At 38.6% G+C, this 27,089-nt stretch overlaps 2 protein-coding genes across 2 annotated transcripts; both read right to left on the bottom strand.

Annotated features, from left to right (window-relative positions):
• Window positions 1-154: 154 nt before the first annotated feature.
• Window positions 155-9,898, bottom strand: renbp (renin binding protein). The gene is made up of 12 exons (XM_058642188.1): window positions 9,812-9,898; window positions 8,348-8,457; window positions 6,696-6,801; window positions 6,519-6,594; window positions 6,073-6,148; window positions 5,008-5,204; window positions 3,769-3,996; window positions 3,345-3,426; window positions 3,061-3,236; window positions 2,803-2,934; window positions 2,031-2,118; window positions 155-1,462 (listed from the first exon to the last, which is right to left on the bottom strand). Exons 3-12 carry the CDS (start codon window positions 6,794-6,796, stop codon window positions 1,389-1,391), a joined length of 1,230 nt encoding a protein of 409 aa, XP_058498171.1. The 5' UTR covers window positions 6,797-6,801; window positions 8,348-8,457; window positions 9,812-9,898; the 3' UTR covers window positions 155-1,388.
• pex10 (peroxisomal biogenesis factor 10) lies at window positions 9,464-22,443 on the bottom strand. The gene is made up of 8 exons (XM_058642189.1): window positions 21,935-22,443; window positions 20,663-20,743; window positions 19,441-19,853; window positions 18,322-18,488; window positions 17,790-17,925; window positions 12,323-15,093; window positions 11,094-11,285; window positions 9,464-10,337 (listed from the first exon to the last, which is right to left on the bottom strand). Exons 1-6 carry the CDS (start codon window positions 22,044-22,046, stop codon window positions 15,025-15,027), a joined length of 978 nt encoding a protein of 325 aa, XP_058498172.1. The 5' UTR covers window positions 22,047-22,443; the 3' UTR covers window positions 9,464-10,337; window positions 11,094-11,285; window positions 12,323-15,024.
• Between the last annotated feature and the right edge of the window lie 4,646 nt (window positions 22,444-27,089).

Genomic DNA, 27,089 nt, shown 5'->3' with positions numbered 1-27,089 from the left:
GCAGTTGGCAAAACAGGGTATTGACTACTGCCACCTACTGTCCTGGAGTATGAGGCGACTGATATTGAATCAGAGAAAACAATACAAACATTGTTATTTACTCTCTAAATCCTACTTTCAAATCCTGTTTGGTTCCACAAAGTAAGAAACACTCTCTGGTATCACTTTTTATTACAATTTATTCAGGAATGTAGCACACAAAAACGTCGCGAGCTGGGGGTTACATGATCACCTCATCATTTTCCAACATATATCTATCTATATTCCTTTTATAAGGTCCACAATACCACAACCCTCATTACCTAGTCCCTTACCCTAACCTTAACAACTCTCAAAAAGGCCTTTAAAGATGTGAGGACCTGACAAAATGTCCCTAATTTCCCCAAATGTTTGTGACAGCTTAAACAAAGCATCATTCATCGCTAACCTTAACTTTCACCACAACTCAAATCTAAGCCCTAAATATAACCAGTTCCATCTGCTTCATTAGGACCAGGTTTTGGTCTCCATGAGGACTATATGTGTCCTGACAAGGTCAGTATTTATACCAGAAAATGGTCCTAAAGAGGTAACAAATACACATTTTCCCAGCCTCAAAAAGCCTTTTAAAGTTGTGTGGGCCAGCCAAAATGTTTGAAACTAAAATACCATCAAACTAATAAAGTGTTCTGTAAACTTGAACATAGTTTTTAACTTTATAGTTCATAAATACAGCTCTATTTAATGCTTCAAGTCAGATTGCACATCTAAATCATCCGCAGTAACATTTCAATATACAATTCATTTACTGGCCTGTTAAAAAGTCAACAGATTCTAAGTGGAACGGATAAGATGTGAAGATCAGTTCCGGGGCTTGTGTAAGAAGGCACAGTGGTTTTAGTGCCACTATTTTTGTGTTTCTGTGTGACGAGGAGGCGACATCACAGGTCAGCAGTGTGAAGCAGTGACTTCCAAATACTGTAGATGTCGCTGTTAGTGTGAATTGTCTAGTGTGACTTTTGGCTCTGTCGCAGGGCTGTCACATTGGGCAAGTCTCCTGTCATATGGACGTTTTAGCAACGTAGAGAGAAAAAGTGTCAGTGAGATGTCAGGTGGGTGCAGAGTTAAGGACAACATGATTTAGAACAGTGTCTTAAATCAAGATCAACACAATCTGCCTCTGGTGCCAGAAAATGTCCCAGTGATTGACCAGTGATTGACCAGTGTTTCTTTGCAGCAGCTGTGCTTTGATACTGTATGTGTACAAATTATACACATGGACTTTTTCTTGGATGTGACACCAGTAAATTTACAATAATGCATATGTGAAAATTGATTGATTATTAGTATTATGGTTTGATTTAGTAAACAGAATCCACAAAACAAATTAAAATGAATGTCCACGTTTCTCAGCTCTCGGTGGCCAGTAGATCGTCCAGGATGCGCTCACACATGTACAGGCAGCGAGGAACATGGAAGAATCCTGCAGAAAGGAAGAGAATTTTGTCAAGGAACAAGACTTAAGAAAATGTATAACTTCAATTATATTGGCAACACTGAGAAATTAAAATATATGGCTTTATTAAAGGAGATGCTCGAGCAGACAAACTATGATTGGAGATTCTTCTCTTATTGTATTTGAGTTATAATTCTGTATTTCTGCCCTCATGACAACGTATTGGTTCAATGCATAAACTATTCCCTCAAAATTGTGACGATTTTATTTATTTTGCTGATATGTTATAACCTGTCATGAAGCTCTTTGTAATATGTATTTTGAAAATTCTTCTGCTAGATCTTCTGATATTTTACTGTTTTTTAAACAGATGAGACAAACGCCTTCCTTATAGCCATATAAGTTTATGCTGATGAATGATAAAATGTAAATGATGAATGAAAAAACAATACCAAGCACAAAACAAAGCTATATAATGGATGTTAACAATGTAACTTGTTTGCCCAACACCAAAGAAAACTACACCCATGTGCCCAAAGCCATCACATAAACTAAACAACATTTTAGCTTCTTTAACGCTCATTTATGTTCTTACCTTTAAAGGGGCCTCCTTTAAAATCCAGTGCCACTTTCCCGTCTTGTGTCAAGTAGCCAAACCACTCCCCGCTTTGAGCATCAGGAAACTGCACAGAGACACGATAATGTCACAACTTTATTCTCAAAAGATACAACTTTATTCTCATAATATAATGACTTTATTCTCATAATATGATGACTTTATTCTTATAATATTGTGACTTTATTCTGATAATATGACTTTATTCTTATAATATGATGACTTTATTCTTATAATATTGTGACTTTATTCTGATAATATGACTTTATTCTCATAATATTGTGACTTGATTCTCATAATATAATGACTTTATTCTCATAATATTATGACTTGATTCTCATAATATGATGACTTTATTCCATAATATTATGACTTGATTCTCATAATATAATAACTTGATTCTCATAATATTGTGACTTGATTCTCATAATATAATGACTTTATTCTCATAATATTATGACTTGATTCTAATTATATAATGACTTTATTCTCATAATATTATGACTTGATTCTCATAATATAATGACTTTATTCTCATAATATTACGACTTGATTCTCATAATATTGTGACTTAATTCTCATAATATGACGACTTCATTCTAAAAAGATTACGACTTTATTCTCATAAAATTTCTGACTTAAGAAAAGAAATCTTTGCCCTTTGCCCTACTATTAAAGCTGTGGGAGGAAAATATCTGGTGTAGAGAACATGTGAGTAATGTGCCTCGCTGTCGCAGCAGTGAACACTCACGTGGCTGAAAGTGTATTTGTAAACTTGAGAGAATCTGTCCAGCAGCTCAGGCTTTTTGGTTTGACTGTAGGCCATGAGGAAGGCGATGAGGGCCTCACAGTGAGGCCACCACAGCTTCATATTCCACTCCAACTGCTCAGACACAAGGAAACACAGTGATCAGCCAAATACAGACAATATCCACTGTGCAGAAAAATGCAAAATCATCCACCGTCTACAGGAAAACCCATCACGTGGTTCCTGTCGTTACTTATTCACCTGTGTGGGGCAGTGACCATCCACATCCAGGAAGTAGAAGAGGCCACCGTGCTCTTTGTCCCAGCCGCATCGATAAGGCAGCTCCACAAACTTGTCGATGGCAGTTTTCTGGAGCTCCTCGTCGCCCCACTCTGCGCTGTACTGTAGCAGGAACCAGCCCGCTTCCAGTGCATGACCTGAGTCAGCCACAGGGAGGGAAAATGCTGAAGTCAGCAGCTGCCAGATCTGTCTCTATGTGCTCTTTCTGCGATTATCTGGCTGACTGAAGAGAGTCAAGTGTTTACCTGGGTTTTGCTGTCGCCCCTGGCAACCCGGCAGTTCTGCTGCGTCCAGGGACACGTTCTCTAAAATCGCTGTGCCGTCCCTCTGTAGCAAGAAAAACAGATTTTCAGCTCCTGCTACAGTGTCACAGTGAGTGAAAGTGTTACCAGAACATTAAAACACATTAATGAGACGTTAACCGATGCAATTATATATCATTTATCTGAGCACCGGGTCACCGACAGCAGTAAAACAGATGTGGATTTAAAAGATACAAGAATTTAACTGTGTAACAAAGTGGTCACGTAACATAATCAAAGCTTTTCCATAGAAGGAATAGGACGTCATAGGCCAGTTCTCATTATAGCTTGAGGCCACTTAAATTTGGGGGCTGCATTTGGCCTGCAGGCCACGGGTTTGAGACCTGTGGACCCCATGTGTCTGTACCTGGATGTGCTGCAGAATCTGCTGGATGCACCAGCTGCCCAACTCCCTGTATCTCTGCGCGACCTCCGGACCGCGGCCTTCAGTGAGCTGTTGCACCAGACACAAGAGCATCATGGGAACTGCCATGCTGTTGGCGGGAACATCACCGGGGAGCCGGGGTCGGCCCAGGCCGGACCCGTCCACTCGGACCCAGTAAACCAGCTGCTCCATCATCTGTTCAGCCTCCAGCTAGAAACACACGACGGAAGAGCGGAAGGTTTGAAAAATTGTTTTTTTGTGTTGTATTCAAGACCAGAGCAGGAGAGTGAGACCTGAGGCAGGGACGACCTGGCTTATGTTTTACATTTCAGGTGGTGAATTAACTTCATATATCACATTATTCCAAATGTTACTTCCAACATTTAAAAAGAAATGACTTCACACATTAAACTTTAGATTCTTCATTGACTTTAAATTCTACTACATTAGAGCAGGTGTGTTCAAAGTCAGGCCCAGACTTTATATGGCCTTCAGCTTCGGTTTTATAATGTATCATTTATGGCTAAGGACGGACTGGGACAGTAAAACCGGTCCAGGCAGCTGATAAGAAGTTGTGCTCAACTTCATCATCGACTTTATGTTACTATGTTATCTGACTCTGGCTGTTCTGGAAGGCTGGATTGTTTTTTGTTCACTCTTGTGTGGCCTAGATTTGGTCACATTGCCATTTCAAACTGATAATTGTGACAATGAAAATACAATTTGTTATAAAAAAATGTGTCCCCTCTTTATAAAAAATAGAAAAGAAGTTTGGACACCCCTGATTTAGAAGAAATAATGTTTTCCACATCATTAAAATCATTTTTCTATTCATATTTTCCGTGTCTAATTATGCAACCACTGAATATGCTAGGAAAATAGTTCTAGGCTTACACAAATTATTTATTCTTATTTATTTATCCTGACTCTTAATAGTGACAGATTGTATAATTTTAAACCCCAAAACCTTTGTTTTTAATGGTTCTATCTATTTTAATCTTTAATGACCATCATTATTATTCATTTTATTCCTTGATGTCGTTACTTTTGTTTGGTTCTTGTCTTATCATCTTGTTTGTCTTTCATTAATCTGGTCAGTGCAAGCATTCGGTTTTTAAAAAGGTGCTGAATAAATAAAGTCATGGAAGAGAAGGGCATGAATATATAACATACAATAAATAACATACTGAAACAATGATTGTATGTCTTCACTGTTCACACCTGCATGTCCTTGTCACCGGTGACTCGGCTCAGTTCATCCATGGCCATGACGTAGAAACACTCGCTGAATATCGTCCTCTGAATCTTGACCGCTTTACCGTCGCGCGTTAAGCAGAACGCACATTTCCACTGACCGCCGCTGCCGCTGCTGCTGCCGCCGCTGGACACACGGGCAAATCTTCTGAGGAACTCTCCTCCTACGACCAGAAACACAACCACATACTGTAACGTCTCATCCAGAAAACACAGGAAACATGTTTGTTATTGGTTAAACCTGTGTTTGTCCCACTGATTTAATGTGGACAAATATCTGCTGTTTCAATGCACGTGTTGTACGAGTTAAACTCATTGACATTTTGTTAAAACACAGTTTAAGACCAACTTTCAGTCACATCGTTCCAGTCCTAGAGACTTTTACACAGAGCTGTACACTGCAACCGCTTTTTGATTTGTGATATTTTCTTTTTCAGTCAGGCTATGGCCATGGTTCTCAAACTGTAGTAGCCGCAACTAACGATTTATTGATTATTTTCCTGATTCATTGATTAGTTGTTTTGTCCATAAAACCCTTCAAAATGAATTGTTGTTGTGTCCAAAGACAACAGATTTCTAGATTACTGTGACGGGAATCACTATGGGTGAGTAACAGTATTGATAAAAATGGAAAATCTGATACTATCCAAAAATCCTATGTATTGCATGCTTCACGGTGCACTATGACTATAAATATGCTAATAAAAAGCATTTTAGCTGAGTCATGTTTGGGCTGTTTATTTCCTCTTCTTCAATATTTGTGACACAGCTGGAGAATCTTTGAAATGACTCAGCACAAATGTGTTGTTATCAGCTTCATAGTTCAAAAACGGTCTAAAAGAACTGTATTGGACTATCATCGATACAGTAGATACTCGAGTTTGTCATACAATCGCTGAAATGACAGAACTGGTCGTTATCTTTATCAAAAACACTGCAAGTCAAGTCACTGCACTGCTCTAAAAATCAAAGTACAGGCTTTGCATTATTCTAACTGTGTTATGAAAGTAGCAGAATTCAGCGTCTACACACCTGTTTTTGCTGCTTCCAGGATTTCAGGTTTATGGAAGCGTTCCATGGTTCGGTACAGACGACAGTACATCCACACCTGTGAAAGAAACCAGCCCAGTTTAGTTTATCAGAGCTGAACAACGGTTATTCACAGTGTCACTTACCTAGACCAGCGGTCTGAAACCTTCAGTATGAAAAGAGACATTTTTGTTCCCTGCCCACCCGAATAAATTGTATCTAGGGCCAATAAAGATAATATGTATCACATATTTTTTAATATAGATGGTTGCATTTATGAAATTTAAGAACTACAAAAATACCCAAACTCTTATAAAGTGAAGGACAAAAGTACAGTATGAAAGAAGGTAAGAAAGAGAAGGGAAAGGAGCCACTGCAGAGGGGCTGAAGAGCCACATGTGGCTCTAGAACTGCAGGTTGCAGACCCCTGACCCCTGACCCGGACGTACCTGTCGACCCTGCAGCCACACATATTTGAGCTCATCATAGACCGTCCCGTCTCTTCCAATACACGTGAAGAAGCCCCTGAAACAGGAAGTGGAAGCAGAAGAGGAAGTTTACCACTGGACTAGAGACTGGAAAACTGCTGAGTACACTTTTTTCTTCTTTTTTTTCTTTGTCAGTACCCGTGTTCAGTGTCGTGAGAGTATTTGAGCCAGAAGTTCACAACATCATCAAGTTCCTTGCGAATCCGCTCTCGACACTCGTCCAGCTTCAACGCTGACATTGTTCCTTTCAGAACAAAAACATGGAGATCGGGTTTGCAAAGAGTGGGATTTTACAGGGTTAAAATATAACACTTGTGTTTTGTCTCTCCTATTGACGTGTTGTGTCTGCAATGCTGTTCACTTGTATATTTATAATAAAAAATATGGATAAACCAAACATTGAATACATGAAACCAATGATCAAAACACTGAAAATGTGTCAAATAAACAAAGGAAATAAAGTGGCATTTATCAAGTTTCCTGAGAACAAAAATGTGTAAACTTACAAACCTGAGCAATTATCAGCCGATTGATTGAATAATATTTATATTTAAATATTTTATAATAATTTCTACATTTTTGGAGGCGAGAAAAACTAAATCATCCACTTTCATTTTTGTGTAATATCTTTGATGCCAATTCAATTTGAACACTCATTCTCAAATATTGTTTGTACAAGTGACAAATTAACATGAATGACACATTAACAATAACCCACAAGTCACATTTCCAAAACTAGTGTTAGTTAGTCTGATATAGAGCTGCAACTAACAATTATTTTCATAATTGCTTAACCAAATTAACCAAGTAACTGTTTGGACCATAAAATGTCAGAAAACTTTCAAAAATGTTGATCTGTGTGTGTCAAACCTGGAAATGACAACGTTCTTGAATGTCTTGTTCTTAGTTTTTAGTTTTCAAACCAAAATGATTCAGTTTTTAATGATTTCTTTGTTATGTGGAGCAAAGAAACCAGGAAATATTTACATTTCAGAAGCTGAAACAATCAGAAAAAAGTCAATCTAGTCAACCTATTATCAAAATAGCAAACGATTCATTTAGTAATCGATTAATCATCGATTAATCGAATAATTGTTTCAGCTATAGTCTGATATTTGAAAAAAATTTATTAAAGGGTTCATAACATTTCCAACAGAATATTATTTACATAAAATGAACTGCTCCATTGAGTTGCTAACAATAAAGAAACCAATAAAGTGTTCACTAAGTTCAGTTCACAAAGCTAGTGCTTTAAGAAAAGTAAATAAGAAAAGATAAATTAAAGCAAATACTTTAGAGATAAAGTGGAAACTGCTACTTTCAGCTGTTTCTTTCATCTACAAGAAAATCACGATATATCGAGTTTTGGAATTCCATGTTAGCTTGAATGGAGGCAGCTGTTACCTCTGGTACTCATGATAAAGAAACACACACACACACGCACGCACGCGCCCGCACAGATATTTCATATATTTAATGCGTAACCTACGTCATTCGTCAGATAATCTTACGTACATGCTGCGTTGTTTATTTCTCTCTTCAGAACACAACAACACACAACCCGGAAGTGCCTGCTCTTATTTTTGGTGTTATCAAGTTGTCAAACTCAATGGATGTTTTGCTTATTATTAATATGATTATCATTATTATGATTTTTTTTCTTTTTAACCATTAGTTTTTGAGTCAACATTAAAAAAAGACACTTATTGCTCGCGACATGAGCAGCAGCAGCAGCAGCAGCAGGTTTTACAGCAGGACAGGTTTAAAGACAGTTTCCCTGTGTCTCTCACCTGCAGCAGCAACAGTAGCAGCAGAGTCTGTCCTGTGTCCTCCTGTCTTCAGCCACAACCGCAGAGTGTTTGTTCCCAGCAGGTGTCATGTGACCAGTGTGGCTCCGCCCCTGGATGTGAGGGAGTGAAGTGTCAGTAAGTATTAACAGGTCAGGTTAAACAAGTTAAACCTATAAACTCCTGTTCTCAAGTACCTTAAAGTGATACTTGAGTAAAAGCACAAGTATCTTACCAAAGAAAAATGGACTCTGAAGTTTTTACAATATTTCCTAAGTAAAAGTCTTAAAGTATATGACATTTACTGTACTTAAGAATCAAAAGCCATTTTCTGATATAAAATGTACTTAAGTTGTAAACGTATTAGATAAGTGAGGATCTAAGGTTGAGCCATGGTGGCTCAGTGGTAGACATTCCTGTTGTCTTTCAACAGGAATGTTATGGGTTCAATTCCTGGACCTGCTTTTCTATATGTGTCCTTGAGCAAGACACTTAATCCCATGTTGAAGCGTGTGAATGGGTGAAAACTGTAGTGTAAAGCAGCTCATCGAGACTAGAAAAGCTCTATATAAATACAGACCATAATAATAACTCTTCTTCTAGTGGAGTAAAAGTAAAAGTTGCCAGAAATATAAATAACAAAGTAAAGTACAGATATGTGAATTTTGTACTTAAATACAGTAACAAAGTTACATTATAACACTTACTTATTATCTGGAAATAATAAACTACTTGTCAAGAGATTACTACCTTAAAATATTGACTCGTTATTGCAAAAAATGACTCAAATTATTTACTATTTCAAATCATTTACCATCTCAAAATAATAGTTTACTCTCTCAAATTATCAACATACTTTCTCAAAAGAATGTTTTTTAAATGTCTTTTCTCTGTACAACATGGAATCTCCTTTACACCCCCGACTTGAAACGCGAGTGGTGTGTTGTTGTGCAACGTTTGTGTAGAAATCAGTTACATCATCACTTTGTGCTGAGGCAAGAAGAAACTTCCCTTTCAGAACTTTAACGTTTGATTGACATTTTGGTTATTTTGTTTGTATGTTAATGTTAAGTTAATGTGTGTGTATGTGTTTGCAATGGCACAGTAAAAGAGCATCAGTTCAGTGTGTAAAACGTTGTTTAATTGCAAATAAAATGTATTATACACTACTTACATGGAACAAAGGTAAGAAATACAAGTGTGGGAGTGGAAATATTTTAAGGATTAGAATCCAGTTGAGTCTTATGTGTCTTTAATTTGTGACCATTACAGATTATTAGATTTTGTATTTATTTTTCTTTTACTTCTTTGTTAAAGTTCTCTGAAATGGATTCATTCCTTGATACTAAGATACTTTGAAGGCATGTTTACGTTTACTTTAAAACCAGGTAGAAAGTTCTGTCACAGCGCGACACAGCAGTCAAGACACACTGTGCTTGTGGAGCCTTGTTGGTAAAGGCTGATCACCTGGGTCTGGTTGAGGTTCGGGAGGATCTGGTTGAGGATTTTGAAGACTCTTGTCCTGGTTAGAAGGAGTACTTTGTAATTATGTTTGCCAGTGCCATGCAACCATATAAACAAAACAAGATCAGCAATGCATTTGCTGCTAAGGCATAAATCAGCGTTGTGGACCAGAAACTTAGCAGATAGAGAGTTTTGTTGCAGTAAGCCACAGCAGATGAGACTCGCTGTGGTGCTGGTGCCTTCATGTGCTCACTGCTGATGGGGGCTGACGTCTGAATCAGCCTCTTCCAAGTCTGGCTGTTTTTGATCGTCTGAGTCTGGTTAGGGTTTAGAAGGCTCTGGTTCTGGTTTAGGTTCTGAATGCTCTGGTTTTGGTTAAGGTTTAGCAGACTTTGGTTGCGGTTGTCCAGAGCGGGAGCGAGCTTGTTGTCAGGCTCTGCCGAGGTGAAGAAGTTCCTGTTGTTTTCATCTGGATCAGTGATATTCTTCTCATAGTTTGGGGGATATACAGAATAAATCTGGTAACTACCTGAGAACAGAGAGAAAGAGACAAAACTAAGTCACCAATAAATCACGGTCATCATATTTCCAGCTGAGTGTTTGTTGCACAGACCCAGAAAAATGTTGCTATTTAACTTTTCTGCAAACCATGGAAAACGGTACACTTGTGTGCAAGTGGACATCATTTTCTATGGTTCTCCTGAGAAATCCTGGACCTCTATAGTAAAATGAGTCCACTTCTCATGTTATCATTTCAGTATAGATAATGGTCACTACATTAACATTGACTGATTGACAGCTGATATTGTCCAGTATAGGAGCACTGTTTTTTTTGAATGTCTTCTAGTCATCGATTATTGAAATGCTTAATTGACTAATCTGACGACCTTAAACACATGCTTAAATCAAAAATAGACAGCCTAGAAGTGCATCAGACTGCCCTCTGAAAACAGCGACGTTATGTCGTTTGCAGTGAAAATGGAGGACACAAACAAACTACTCTGTCCTTCCGAGTAGACAAGTATTCTGTTTTTGCGAAACGCCACCATGGAGGCTTCAAACTGGGGGTTCAGATTCACAACCATTTGCCAATTGATTCATACACGTCATTTCGACATGACACGTCCACTCAGCGATGACTGTTTTTATGGATTTTATGATGATATGATGGGGAAAACATGATCTTTTTGTGGCCCTTTCTTAGTGGTTTTTGAGCTTAAGATCAACCACATTTGCAGAAATGTAAAACACCAGCATATGATCTTGAGGACTGGGTTGTAGTTACCATAGAAGAACCAGATGAGGACAAACAGGCCCAGGATGATCATGCACACCGTCCAGACTTTGTCCAGAGCTGCTGGACAGAGGATCTTAGGCAAAGCATGCAGGGCCATCAGCAGCAGGGCCGATATCCCACACACCATCACGTACACTGGGATACCTGGTGCTGCCGGACATTCGTGTAAATAAACTGCACCTGTTCACAAACAGGCAGAGGCACAAAGTGTTTTAAATATTTAAGAGGATTTGGGCCATTCATTCTTTCTTATAATAAACGAAATCCCAGCAGCTGACTAAGGTTTATGTGAAAGTATTGTACATTAAATTCTAAATCATCACCTGTCGCCTGCACATGTTCACTTTCTTTTCCTCACCCTTGAATATATGCAGTTTTTACCTGTTACACAACTTTGGTAGTATAATAATAATATAGTATAGTCCATTGTAGTATATTATAGTATAGTATAGTCCAGTGTAGTATAGTATAGTATAGTATAGTATAGTATAGTGTAGTGTAGTATAGTATAGTACAGTATAGTCCACTTTAGTCAAGTATAGTATAGCATAGTATTGTAAAGTACAGTGCAGTATAGTGTAGTATAATGTAGTATAGTATAGCATATTGTGGCACTTTACAGTTCAGTATAGCAGTTCAGTTATAATTTAGTATAGTGTGTATGGTATGGTATAGTATAGTTAAGTATATTATGTCATATTACAGTACAGTATAACATAGTATAATACAGTACAGTATAGCATATATTATGAAAGTAATTTGTTAAATTATAATATAGTGCAGAATAGTACAGTGCAGCTGTAGTATGATATATATACAATGTAGCTCAGTATAGTATAGTATTATGAAAGTAATATACTATACTAAAGTAGATAACATCACATTATAGTATAGTATTGCAAATGATGGTATTTTAAAGTTCAGTATAGCACAGAACAATACAGCATAATATAGTATAGTATAGTCAAGTATATTATGGCATATTACAGTACAGCATAGCAGATCATATATGATGACAAGTATTACTCTATATTATAGTGTAGTGTCGTATGATATTATGAAAGTCATATACTGTAACTATACTATAGTAAAGTATAGTAAATCAGACACCACAGTGTAGTATATATATATATATATATATATATAATATAATAAGTATATTATATATATATAAGTATATTGTCAAAAGGGAAAAGATCATTGAGTGTCGCACTTACCTATAGTGATCTGTGCAGCAGGGAAAGCTAAGGAGAAGAATAGACAGGATTGACATTTAAAATTCAATTCCCAACTTGTTCTTTAATTATTTGAGATGTGTTTTCCTCATTTACTCACCTGCCATAAGAACACCTGCAGCGATCATGCCAAATATATAACTAAATTTAATCCTTGCCATTGTGACACACATATCTGCAGTATGAGCACAGTAAATCTAACAGACACTGATTTGTCAGTGAGTTAAAATGAAGAGATACAACTCAGGGAGTAACATTATATCTGGCTCTGTGAAAACACCTGGGTGTCAGTTTGGGATGTTGAGTCATGTACACATGTCCTAACTCTTGAACGTGAAATTGATTGCAACACCTGAGGAGGAAACATGAAAGCGTGGATTTTCCTGTGATGAATCAATTACATGGTGTTACGGCAACATTAACTCCACAAGTAGGACAACTGGCAAACGTCCCACTATTAATGCATGGACAATAGGATGGGAACAGAAACGAATACAAATACTTCAAATACTACAAATACAGACCTGTTTGGAAAGAGAATTAAATCTGGTTCAAACTCCATCACCTTCATGACAGGTGACCGTGATGTAACTTTCTCTCTACATGAAATCAAACCTCCTCTGCTATAAAATGATATTACATTTGGCCCAATACTTAGTGTTCATTAACTAAAACATCATTATTTCAAAACAAAGTCAACAAAGGAAAAGGGGTTGGAGATCCTGGCAAAAAAGTAACAAAAAGGTGGGTAGCGTAGGACCCAGCATTTTCCCAAAAGAAAAGTAGATTAAATAAACTAAACCCGATAACAGGACTGCCAGTAACCCCCAACCAAGTCCTATATTAGGTGAACTGTAGAGATAAATCAAGCTTGCTGCCCTCTCTCTTTTCACTCCCCCTTTTAAACTTCCCTCCCCACGATGACGCCCTCTCCTCCTCCACCACTCACAGCGCAGGGATGCAACCACTGAAATGAAGCACAGATTAGAGGAGAGGAAAAACACAGGGGAGAGGGAGAAGAGGTAGTGAAAGACAGAAAAGAGACACATAACAAGCACCCTTTAAAAGATTGTTTGAGGAAAGATGATTTGCTCCAGCTATGAATTCAATTCAACATGCACTTGCCTCTTTTGAGTCCATAGTCCTTTCCGGAGAAAAATCTGATTCCATACTAACTGCTATTATATTATGGAGTGCCTTTTAACTTGTTACTACTTACAATTACAATGCCTCACAGCAAGAAGGTTGCTGGTTCGTAGGTGCGAGAGTGAATGGTTGTACATGTGACGTGTCCACCTTTCGACACCAGCAGCCCCACGACCCTCAAGTGGAGGATAAAGCAGTAGAAGAGGAGTGAGTGTGTGAGTGAGTGGGTGAGTGTTCATGTCTTTTACGAGAATCGCTGTGAGACAGTCGCCTGATTAATGAGAGCATCATCAGCAGACCACATGAATCACAACTGTCGATTTATCCTGCAGCAATAAAAGGGGGCGGGGCTGTGTATCATATTATGTGTTAGAAGTGTGTGTGTGTGTGTGTGTATGTAAGGTGAGGTGCTCATTAAAGTACAACAAGAAACACACACACATTGAATGGCCGACTTGTGTCAACAGTCAAACACAATTCCTGATATCAGCACATATATTAATGTGTTCACTTTCCTTACTCATGTAAGAAAGTGCCTTTGTTTAACATCAGCACAATATCCAAGGTCTCAGTGTTAGGACAAAACTAAATTTAAAAATCCAGTGTCCAGCCAAAAATGAGGTCAGCAGTTTTTCGGGTTAAAAGTGACAATGCCACGAGCTCGAGACATTTTCATACGTGGATACATTTACTTTCACAAAATGAAATATGGTTTTTAAAATGTAATCATTTCATAGCGTATTCCAACCCAAACAAACTGAATGAATGAATGAATTATTGAAACCTTTGGTGAGCTATAGTGCTTGGGACTGGGAGCTACAGGTATCTCTTGGAGACCCCTGGTCTAGATCTTAACCCCATTGAACTTTCACATCAGAAATACAAGATTTTAGTGAACAATTAATGCAAATATGGACTGAAATATGTGTCAAAACATTTCATATCAGACGCACGCCATTACCAAGCTTATTGCTTTAATGTCCCATCACCCACTTTTCTAGCAAATAAAATGTTTTGTCCAAGTTCAGCTTAAATCAACAGAAAAACAGAACAAGTGCATTGAGACATTAACCTCATTTTATTAACAGCTCCTTTGTTTTTTATATAAAAGACATATTTAAATAATTACAGCCACTTTTTTGGGATTAAATAAAATTAAGGGCATCAGGTTGAACCTGAAATTACAGCATGTTGGAACAAGTATTCATATGTTACATAGAGGTAGTTTTTACAGAGCTCTGCAGTCCAACACTGTGTGTCTGTATGTGTGTACTTGTATTTTTATCTTTGTGAGGTCCAAAACATGTACAAACCTGTTTTTGTGTGGACATTTTGTCTTTTTAAGGGCTTTTTTCAGGGTTAGGACCTGGTTTTAAGTTAGAATTGGGTTTTGTTGGGGTAAGATTTAGGGTTAGGCACTTAGTTGTGATGATTAAGGTAAGGGTATGGGGCTAAGCTAGGTAATGCATTATGTCTTTGGTGTGTCCTCACTGAGATATAAAAACAAGTTGTTTGTGTGTGTGTGTGTGTGTGTGTTCCTAGCTGTGGTTCCTCAGGTAAACCAGTCTGTGAGGCTGGAACTTCTCCCGACACAGAGGACACTCAGCCTGCGAGCAGCAAAAAAAAACACAAACACAAACAACAATGTTAACATTTTCAGTGATACGTGGAGGTGCAGAGGGCCTACGTGAATTTTGTCAGCACAAAATTTCACAACGTCAGTTACTGGAGCTTTAAACTATCCTCAGTTTAAATTCAAATATGGTCTACTGTGCATTAAGTCGCTGGGTGTGGAGATGGTCTAGTGAGTGAGAAAAGTGAAAGGACAAAACTATAGTGTAAAAAAACTTTGCATTAGATCTTGAAAAGCACTAAATGATTATAATCATTAATCAATCACTAAATTAATCTCCAGCTATTTTGATAATGAATTAATTGTTTTAAGTGTTTTTTCAAGTTTCTGATTTTTCTGCTTCTTAATTATGAATATTTTCAACTTTCTTTCTCAGAAATCTTTTGGATGTTTGGGAAACATTAATCGACATTTTCTCACATTTTATGGACCAAACAACTGATCCCATTTACTAATATCCTGTTAAAATAAGCTGCTAGGCTGAGTTATCTACAGTCTGTTCATGTGGAGGAGTTGATGAGTACAAGCAGAAGACACTGACACCTGCTGGCAAATTTAGTAATAGCAACATTTAACATGGTGAAATGTGAATGATGTGATCATAGTAGAGCTGCAACTAATGGTTATTTTCATTATTGATTAATCGTTTTGGTGCAGAACATTCTCAAACCTGGAAGTGATGTCTTGTTGGGTTCACAAACCAACATTATTCAGTTTTAATGATTTATTTGTTGTAAATAATCCAAAGCGACTTATTGTAAGTCGCTTTGGATAAAAGCATCTGCTAAATGACATGTAATGTAATGTAATGTAATGTAATTTGTCATATGGAGCAAAGAAACCAGAAAATATTCACAGTTAAGAAGCTGCAAATTGTTTATATCATTATTATTATTATTATTAGTGTTTTTTTAAATAACACTCAAACCAATACATCGATTATCGAAATAGTTGATGTTTAAGTAATTGTTTCAACCCTGGATCATAGTTAAGTGGATAGCTATGGATAAATGATATTTGTGTTCTTTGTTACCCTAAACATGACCAAATTATAATCTACATGTGATGCAGATGATGTCACACATCACACACACAATCTGTGTGTGTGATGAACTCAGTCACATGAAATATGACTTCTTATCATGAGAAACATTGAGCATTTGTATTTTATTTATCCTTAACTGATAGAACAACAGTCAAAGCATCAACACTGTCAGGAAGTATGAGTTAGGTTTATTTCATAGAGAAACTTTCAGATAGCATTTTCTCCTCAGTGTTGCCCAGAATACGATCAAGAGCCTTTAGTTTGTAGTTTTAGTTTTGTGTGTGTGTGTGTGTGTGTTTGTGTTTGTGTGTGTAGGTGGGAACAACTGCAGTGTGTGTGTGATTGTATTATAATTATGTCTCTGCAGTGTCTGCTGCTTTTTTTATACCTGCTGCTGCTGCTGCTGCTGTTGTTGTTGTTGTTGTTGTTATGCTACTGTGCTTTTTCTTAGGCCTAAAGCCAACGTTCACAGTGCTCTATAAAAAGTTGCCTTGTCTCCTTTTATCATTTAGTTTGACTGGCATTTCTAGAAATAAAAAAAAAACATGAATAAATCTAGGAGAAAAACAACAGCGACTTCTGTTTACATTCAGCTACAGTTTAGAAAAATAAAATACCTGCCAGTACAGATTAGAACAACTGTTACTTTAAACACAAATTTAGGAACAAATCATTCATAATTGGCAACACTAGTGACATTTCTAAACAATGTAGTCTTGAAATATTGACCAATTGTTTTGACATTTTAGTTCCAGTTAAAGCCTCACTTATTGCTGCTACTGCTGCTGCTGCTACTGCTGCTGCTGCTGCTGCTACTACTGCTGTTGCTACTACTACTACTACTCTACTGTTACTATTACTACTGCTGATGTTACTATTACTAATGCTACTACTGCTGCTGTTACTATTACCACTACTATTACTGCTTATGCTGCTGCTACCCTTTAGTGCTTAAGATAAATACTCAAATCACTTTTCAACAATATGAGCTTCTCTAATTTAGTGTGGTCGTCAACCCATAGAAAACCCCAAGTATTCTGTTTACTCTAGTTAACCAGCAGTGGAGCACATTTAAAGAGCAACATCAGTTATCATGGTGTTTTGCTTCATAACACTGAAAAGCCAGAGTTAACAAAGACGAAGAAAACAAGTGCAGAGGAGAAAATCGTCTTCCAATATCAAACCGATTTATGGCTCCTTATATGAGGAAGATCATAGGGGGGAAAATATTTTCAGAAATCTGTCAGCACTCATCACAGTTCAGTGTATGGAGTGGAGCTGTGCTCTATAATTACTATGTTTAAAATGTTTAAAGAAAACTGGATGAACTTTGTGTTAGATGATTGTCGATTGTGTACACAGCTTTACTGTGTTAATTGCGTGTTGACTTTGATGTGACTTAAGAAAATGTCACATCAATATTTATGTTATGTCAATATTAACATAGGAGCAGGTATTATAGGATTTGTTCATTGATGATGTTGTTAAGTTTTGTAAAACTTATTAATGGACATGAGTTTGATTAATAACCAGTAAACAGGTTTGACCTCTTTGCTTCTGTGTCACCATGGATGTGGAAAAGGTTGCTAAGCTTTAAGAGTATTGTTGACTGAACATATCCTGACCTTGGTGTTGCACCACTCTGTGATGCACTCCCAGCAGAACAGGTGTCCACAGGGTGTGGAGGTCGAGTGTCTTCTCTCCTCCAGACAGAGGATACAGCGGGTGACTCTGGGACTCGAGCTTGTTGTGCGCTGAGGACTGAAGACACAGAGAGTTTCTATCGTGTATTTCTTCATGAAGGTCTTTGCAAACAACACTTCACTAAGAGAAAGTCCAGCAACTCTTGTGTTGACCTGCTTGAGTCTGTCCAATGAATGATAAATGGAAACCTTGACTTTCAGGCTTTAATATTTGTTCTTTATTTCTTAATTGTATTTATTTGGGCACTCCCTGAGCCCTATTAAGTCATTTTAATTGGTGACAGTAACACCGTATGCTGCTGAACTTAGAGCTGAGCACTTGTGATCACATCATTTAAGACAGAAATTAATATCAGGTCCGATATCAAAATCTTGAGAATATTCTGATACCAACATCACTCAGATACAGTGATTAGAGTCGAGATGAAGCGTACACAGACAGCCAGTTCAGTACCTGAGTTTCCTGTAGAGCTTCCACTCCTTCCTGGCTCTTTGTCTCCGTCTCAGGTTGTTGAGCTGGAGACTGACAGTGATGACCAACTGAAGGAGGGACACTGTGCCCAGCAGCCTGTAACTGTTCCTGATGGTCCTGTCACTGCTGTCCAGGCCCATCACACGCAGCTACACACACACACACACACACACACACACACACACACAAAATATTAATGTACAGTACTGTGCAAATGTCTCCAGCTTTGTTGTTTTTATGTCTGTCAAACACTGTGTTCAATGAAATAGTCGAACAAACACAGGTTTTACCTGTAAAATGAATTAGATACCGCCCCAGGTTTAAGACAGGGATGGAGGGTTGAAGCTTCTGAAACACGTTTCCCATATTTTCAGTGATTGTGAAATAATTATAATCTATGGTCTTAATAGCATTGCTAAAACAAGAAATCTGATGGTGACCTGAGACCTTTTCATAGTATAGTCTATATATAACACAGTGGATTAACTTGAACTCAATCTGATCTAAAGTTCCTCATCAACAGCAATAGTTTTTTGTGCAGATATAATGAGGGTGGCATGGCTCAGGAGGTTAAGTGGCCATCTGGTGACCAGAGCGTGTTGGAGTCACCTTGAGCAAAACCACTGAACCCCTTAACTGCTCCTGATGCTGGACAATCAGTGTGTGCATTGCAAATACATAGTAATCGCTTTCAAAGAGACAAAAGACACAACTTTGCAGCTAATTATGAAGATCAAAAAGTTTAAAAGTGTTTGGTAAATGTACATAACATAACAGATGTTTTAGCTCAGTGTGAAAAACATCACCACTGAGGAAACCATCGGTGCATTTTACTGAAAAATACAACCAATAAAATATTCATTACTATTTTTGGTTGGTCCGTGACATGGGTCTCTCAGTCTCAGGGCCCTGTCAGAAAATCCAGGAGAAACGCTGACAGCAGCTTTTATATTTTTGTCACAGGGAAGTATTCACTTGAGTCAGGTTTGAATGCAAAAGTAGTTCTGTCACTCCTTGGTTGGAGCTACTAAAAAATAAATACATACTTTTCTATTCTTTTTAATGAGTAATATATGAATAATGTGAAAAAAAAAGACCTACATAGCTGATACCAGCCGTCCTCTTAGACAGATGATAGAAGGAGCCCCTGATGTAGAAAAGAGCCGCATGGAATCGGTGTAGGAGGGTCAGACCCTGATGTAGGACAAAGATGGCCGGCAGACACGCGCTCCTCTGGGACTCTGACAGCAGCCCCACTGCCCTCTGCGTCCACTTCCTCAGCCAGGACTCCAGGCTCCATGTCCCAGAGGCTGCCTGCCGCCGCCTCACAGTGCTGAAGCTCTCCTGCTCACCTTCCAGCTCATTCTCCAGACACACCAGGACCTTATCCAGGAGATAAGGCAAGAATGCATGGCAGAGGACAAAGAGGCCACGTCTGGCCGGTGAGGGTATCTTCCGTTTAGACGGATCCACCTGGACAATGCTGACATACTCTTCCCCTAATGTTTGGTAACCTGGTGAGGAGGATGTTTCAAATAAAAAAAAGTTGCTTATAAATAGAATGAACAGAATGTCTCAAATTAAAGCTACAGTAGACAAGATCACTGGAAAAAATAGCTTATTGTGTAGTCTTGTCTGCAGTTGGTGAGCCCAAGGCAAACTCTCTCTCTCTCTCTCTTAAACCCTCTGCTGACATTTAATGTAAACATAATTTATTGTATCAACAGCCTGACTCTTTTAGACATGTTGCTTTTCTTTGCTGTGCAGCAGTGGAAAGGATCTGTATGCAGAGTAGGTGTAGAAGAACAACCATGAGTCTGAGTGTCTGCTCTCTTGCTGAACTCCCCTGTGACCTGATTGGTCAAAGCTGCCTGTGATGGGGCAGATTTAGTTTTGAGGCTGTAAACAGTGTCCAGGTATTGTCATTTTCTCTCAGATCACTTGATGTACATTAGGCTGAAAGGTTATTTGGGCTGCAACTTGTTGTTCTCTCAATTCATTGATTAGGAGTTTGGTCCGTAAATGTCAGAAAATGTTGTCCACAAACCAAAATTACTTAGTTTTAAGGATTTATATATATATATGTCATATAATTTCTAAATATTTTTTCGTTGGCAAAGATACCAAAAATATTCACATTCAAGAAGCTGAAAAATCACAGAACTCATTTTAATTATTAAAAAAACACTAAAATTGATCATAAAACAGTTGATGATTAATTTAGTAACCGATTCACAATTCATTAATTGCTGTAGCCCTATAAATAAAAAAAGAGAATCCTGCCTACTGTATCTGTAATTCCAAAGGTTTGGTTAGTAATTACCTGATAATGTAGTTAATCCATAGTATACAAGGTCTGATAGCAGCTCTATCTCTTTCCTCCAGTCCAGCCATCTTTTAGATCCTAAAGGGGGGAAAAAAAGAACACTTTATTAGGTACAGAGGAATCCTGAAATTGTTAAAAACACCACCCTGGGTTGATGTTCTGTTGCTGATGCTCATCTGCTTCAATGCTTGATATGTTGTGTGTTCAGAGAGAGTCTTCTTCATACCCTGGTGGTAATGAATGATTCATTTAGTTACTTTTGGCTTTCTTTCATTTCAAACAAGTCTGGTCATTCTCTTCTGACCTCTTGCATCAACAAGGCAGTCTTCTCCCAGAGAACTGTCTCACCAGGTTTTTTGTTCTCTGTGAACATCTCTAAATAAATCTTCAGTTTCTAAAATAATTGTTCTAAGTCACTTCAATCACACTTTTTCTGTTGCTAGGTGTGACATCAGGTTATCTTGACCATGTCTACATGCTTGAATGCTTTGAGTTGCTGCCTTGTGGATCGATTTGGTGATATATTGTTGTTCTTCCTAGGGCAATACAATAATTGATATACCAGGGCAAATATTGATATTTTAATTAACAAATCAAGGTGCTGTAAAGCAACTGTTACTTAATAAATTAAGTAGTGAATTAAATCTTGGCTTTTTCTATTACTGAACATTGAATTTCCTCATCTTCTCCTCATAACTCCTACACCCATTTTCCTTTTTTGTGTGTGTGTGTAGTTAAGCCCATGTATGCCCTTTAAACTGATAATAACTGTCTCTTTATGGCTCCACACCAGTGTGCTTTAGGACAAGATCTGTGCATCCTTGTAAAATCACCATAATTAGCAGAGTGGCGCAGCGGAAGCGTGCTGGGCCCATAACCCAGAGGTCGATGGATCGAAACCATCCTCTGCTAACTTTTGGGCAGCCCATGGATACGAGAATTGGAATTGAGCTCTCGTATCATTCCCGCTAATGTGGCCAGTTAGTTTGTCAATTTGTTAGCAATCTTCAACTCTGCAATTATCTAATATAATCAATTAGTTGAACACAAACACAGCATTGTCTTTACATTTTCATACGTCAAGGTTAATGACTCTATGAACTGATGAAGACACTTCTACACATTTAACACAATAAAATCACATATTTGGGATGAGTTTTGCAACTCAGAGGAGATTAGAGAGAAATGAGCATCTGTTTTGCGTGTAAAGATAGATGCTACAGTCAGCTAAAGGCAGCAGAGAGCTGCTTTACGGTATATTTAACTTACCAGCAAGTGTTTGAAAAGCTTCGTTGGCGTTGTTTCTCAGGAAGGTTTGATAATATTCGTCTCTTTGGCTGGACCGAATCAACTGGGACTGGTTTGCCGGGGCGAGGGGCATGATTGTTGTTGTTGTTGTTGTTGTTGTTCTTGGCTAACAGCAAGGTTTTGATGTCAAAAGCGAGCCAGTGTGTAGTTCATGGCGAGATATAATTCACGTCTACTGACCGAGGTTATTATTGAGAACAAAAATAAACCGAGTCGCAACAGTTACATCCACAGAACAGACGTTTCAGCCACTTTGAGCTGTACACACTCAAACACTGCAGCGTCACGATGACGCAGCTCCGTTAACAGGCTAAGCTAACTCACTTCCGTGTCCACGGTGTGTGACCTCCTGACAGAATATGGATCCGTTTATAGGATTAAATTTTACGTTATAATCCAGTTAATCTGTGACCAAATAAATACAGGAAACACGAAGGAAGTACGTTCTTCTTCTTCTTTGTATTTGGTAGAGGAGACGCACCAACAACGTATTGCTGCCCTCTACAGGTCACTATTCTTCTTCGTTGACTCATTTTGGCAGGTGGTAACAGCGCATGGGTGTATTACCGCCACTTAACGAACTGGAGTGTAACTGCGAAGATATGCGGAAAGGAAACCATGAATAAATAAATAAATAAATAAATACACTTTATATCTCGTAGGTATGATGGCTAATCATTGCCCTCCATTCAGCCCCTGAGGTGCCCAATAATGGATTCAATCAGGGCTTTTTCTACCACTGAAAATTGAATTTCCTCCTCTTCTCATCATAACTCCTACATCCATTTTCTTTTTTTTTAATAAAGTGTTAAACTAAGCCCATGTTTGCCCTTTAAACTGGTAATGAATGTCTCTTTCTTCTGACTCCACACCAGCGTGTTGTTGGATAGTGTACAGATGTTGTCCAGTTTCATTTATACCCCAGTCTTGTATCCCCACAATTGCTTTCATGTCAACTTCTTTTGCTCGAAGTGCTTGCTTTACCAGAACTCCTTATGATTTAAACATTGTCTGCAGAGCGGCGCAACGCAAGTGTGCTGGGCCCATAACCAGAGATGGATGGATTGAAAACATCCTCTGCTAAGGATTTTGGGTAGCCTTTGGCTAAGAGGGAAAAAACTGTGCTCGTAATGCCAATGATTGGTGACCCTGAGCAAGATACCCAATCTTCTGTTGCTGCCCATACTAATGTTCATTACTGGTGTGTAATAAAGATGGTTTAAATGCAGGACAACTTCACTACCACTGACTGGTGTGTGTGCAAAACAGACACAATGCTATTATTGTACATTCTGTATATGAATTGATGAATTTTATAAACCAGAGCTATCTAACAGATTTAATGCTGGTGAGTGCTGCCTAAAGCTTTCTGAAACAAAGATGGCGTCATCGTCCCCGATTTCTTCTACTCAGTGTTGTTTCATATTTTCTTATAGAGTATAATCCTGTGTCGATATTCCAAGTTTCTTCATTTTAGCCCAGCTGTCCAGGTTGAGTGTATGGCAGAGTATGGGAACACTGTTTCTCCAGCTGCTCCCGCAGGTCTCTGAACAGTTCCCTCATTTGAAGCGAGTAGTTCTTTCCCTGGATGAGGACATGATTGAGTGATTCTACTGTCACACTTGACATCAGAGTGTTTCTCAATCAGTCAGCCCTCGGTGCTCGAGTCTCAGCCTGGTTACAACAACAGAGTCCTTTTCCTTTTGCACTTAAAATGAGTTAGTTTTTTATATTTCCATTGTGCTCTGTGTTGCAAAGTAAGACCGTCCCCTTCCTTTCATTTTCTCACGTGTTTTGATTTCTCTCATTTCATCCTGTGTTGCATTTTTTCACCCTCGACAGACACCAATGGTTCAGAAAATCTTTTATACCAAGAACCACTTGAGGAAAATACTGAGCTCTCAAAGTAACACCATTATCACCAATGTTAAAATACAGTGGTGTAAATAGGCCGAGCAAAGTCAGGAGGCAGATTTATTCCCAATAAGATCATTTGATCTCTCATCATCCTCCTCTTCCTCACACACACACACTGGTATAGTGAAATTAGATTAAGATGGAGCGAGAGATAATTATTATTATTTCATATTTTCAAAATTCCTCACATACCCTGGTTTATACAGTAGTATTTCGGATTTCCCCCCCAAGTACCACCAGAGGAAGCTCACGTACCACTGATGGTACTTGTTCCACAGTTTGAGAACCATGGCTCTACACCCATATATGCTGGTACCAGTGATTTATATGTGCCTTTCGGGACACTCAAGGTCACAGTACAAAGTGTAAAGACAGTACAAAATGCAAATGTAAAATATAATTATGAATATAAATATAACAAACAACATAAAAACAGAAGTAGACCTTAGATAAACGGTTGGTGTGTTAATGTGGAGGAGCTCTGCGAGGTACTGCGGGGCGACGTTGTTGATGGCCTTGAAAGTGAGGAGACGCGATGAGATGCGATGTTTAACACAGAGTCGGTGGAGTTGCTGGAGAACAGGTGTTATATGGTTTTATGGACGAGGTTCTAGTGATGAGGTGTGCTGCAGAGTTTTGGACCAGTTGTGAATTACGGATGAATCTATCAGGTGGACAATGAACAGAAGCGAGTTACATTTGCAGTGTCATATTGGGGTGATGGTTAAAAATCACTGTATCGCATAAGAAAAAGAAAAACATGAAATCTGATTGGATCCATCCATCCATCCATTCATTTTCTACCTACACCAACCATGTGGCCCTGATAGGATGCACAAACCCTTAATATCACATATATACTTTACTGAGCCTGCTGTAAAGATAATGTAACACTAACATCATGTGACCAGAATGATTTATTTTAAGATAAAGACGACAAAAAACAAGAATGATGAGTGCAGTTTTGTAAAAATAAGATAAATAAAATAATCGGACAGATATTAGTATATATTAGATATTATTGGTATCGTATATTAAAACGTGGCATAGAGCCATTCTCACTGTCTGTTCTGTGGAGTCTATACAGTGTTAAATCAGGACTGGATTCGCTGCACATGACTGAAAACCCTTGTTATCCTCAAACAGCCACTAATATTTTCCTCTAAATGGAAACATCGTTTACAAAAGGGACATCATGTTTGATTGAGGAACACCTGGAACTGATTGTGATTGTTACTCATTATGTTATAAATCAAGTGTGAAGTCGACTCATTTGCTTATAGACTTCCATTCATACTGTTTCCTGGTTGGTGTCGGGAGGAACCTGGATGTCTGAGTCCAGCCTAAAGTCTAGCAGCGGGCCGATCCCTGACGCGAGGGTTGTGGGAACACCATATTGTGACCCAGTTTTGATGTGACCCCTCCACCTGGGTGAGTAGGTGAAGTACAGTCATTGACTTATTCATTCAAAGGCCGGGCAGCTCCACTGTGATCTGCCTGACAAGTTGCAGAACCAGTTTCTTTGTCTCCACAGTGCTGCTCCCTGAGCCAGTTAGGTGTACCATAACCGCTACTGAGTGAATGTTCCTTTATAAACCCACTCCGATCCTTTTACTGCAACGTCCTGGCAGCACTCGCATTAACCCCTCAGAGTCCCTGTCCCGCCATCCTGAACACCAGGAAGTTGCACTTTGCTCTCAGTGTCGGGGGAGGAGCTGGGCCTTTCCTCTCCCTCCTCCTTTAACTCGGGAGCTGCTTGTATCTTAAAGGTGGAGGCTCAGGAAGCAGTTTGCCGCTCGGACTGAAAACCACACACCAGCACACGAGGAGAGTCTGCACAGGTAAGACAAGAACTCGACTGACCGCGTGCACCTTGTGTCTGTCTACACTTTCCTGTTTGATTGTGATTTTTGACAGGAGAGACGTGAAGCTCTCCCTCGCCACTTTCTTTTATGCATCAGTGAGTTCAGGAAAAAGTTGTAGTCTTGACACATGAAATCAGTCAGGTGCACGAGATTCACCACATCAGAGCGACAGCACAAGCAGCTGTGATTCACATATTATAGATAAACATCAACCAGCTGTGATTCCCATATTATAGATGAAGATCAACATGCATACCTGTGTGTCATCGCAACAACACTTGTGCTGTTGTCATTCCTGTGATATTAGAAGATCATTTTTTTAATCCGTACAGGAATGAATGTCATACTCGGTTGAGGTTGGAGTGTTTCAATGAGTTTGCTGCAGTCAGAGTTTGTATTCTTTCAGTCGAACTATAAAACTTCAAATGTAAACTAAAGCCATGTCGCCGTAGGTGTGTCAGAACTCTAACGTGTGAGGCAACATTTCACAAATTTATGAGGCAGCATGATGTGTTTGTGACATCTGATACTGTATTTCACAAGTATGCAGACATTATTATGATTATTGTTATCATTATAATAATAATAATAATAATAATTTGACAGCTTCATACTGTCTGATGCAAGTAGCAGATGATCATTTGCAACACCCGTCCCCAGGAAGAGAGAGGAAGAAAGAGAAGAAGGAAAAAAAGCCCCCTGTCAAAGTCATTTTCTGTTGTTTTACATCATCGTGACGAGGCTTTAATCCCGTGTCAGTGAAACCAAATGATACACAAGCACAACTAACAATAGACGACACAGCAGCTGTTGTGAACACTGTGTGTGTGGGTGGCAGGTTGTTTGCAACGGGGACATCCTTCCTTGATGGTCCCTGCGGACACACCCACAGGCAAACACACACACACACACACACACACACACACACACAGTGGGAGAAGGGGAACTGAGGTGACGACACCTGCTGAGTAGACAGAGCACATCTGTTTCAGCTGCAGCATCAAAAAACACACATGTCTGGAATTCAACCAGAACATCACAAAGGTGCACACACACTTTTCCTCATGCTTCATGGCCTGGAATAATAATCATTGTTTCTAGTGTCTAGAGTTTTTATTTTGATTGTTAAACAAGAACATTATCTATCAGACAGATGATCCACTGTGGTGAACCCTAAAGAGAGAAGCTGAAAGAACTTGGAGATTGGATAATCTAAATATACAAGTTGGCAAAACTGTGAAACATAAGTCCATCTTCTGGCATCTTTTATTTACTGAGGATTTTCACAACCCTTAGTGTTCATGTGGAACATAATTGCTGTGGGGATAATACAC

The sequence above is a fragment of the Solea solea genome, chromosome 11 (genome assembly GCF_958295425.1).
Source record: "Solea solea chromosome 11, fSolSol10.1, whole genome shotgun sequence".
NCBI lineage: Eukaryota > Metazoa > Chordata > Actinopteri > Pleuronectiformes > Soleidae > Solea > Solea solea.
Note: the sequence above shows the minus strand (reverse complement) of the source record. Positions and strands in the feature narration are given on the sequence as shown.

Coding starts and splice junctions, on each gene's coding strand:
- renbp (XM_058642188.1), bottom strand. CDS start 6,796: ATGTCAGCGTTGAAGCTGGACGAGTGTCGAGAGCGGATTCGCAAGGAA. Junction 5,205..6,072: donor CCTGGAAGCAGCAAAAACAG/GTGTGTAGACGC, acceptor TTCTGGTCGTAG/GAGGAGAGTTCCTCAGAAGA. Junction 1,463..2,030: donor TAAAGGAGGCCCCTTTAAAG/GTAAGAACATAA, acceptor TCCTTTCTGCAG/GATTCTTCCATGTTCCTCGC.
- pex10 (XM_058642189.1), bottom strand. CDS start 22,046: ATGCCCCTCGCCCCGGCAAACCAGTCCCAGTTGATTCGGTCCAGCCAA. Junction 20,744..21,934: donor AGCTTTTCAAACACTTGCTG/GTAAGTTAAATA, acceptor TCCCCCCTTTAG/GATCTAAAAGATGGCTGGAC. Junction 15,094..17,789: donor CAGAGTGGTGCAACACCAAG/GTCAGGATATGT, acceptor TGCTGCTCGCAG/GCTGAGTGTCCTCTGTGTCG.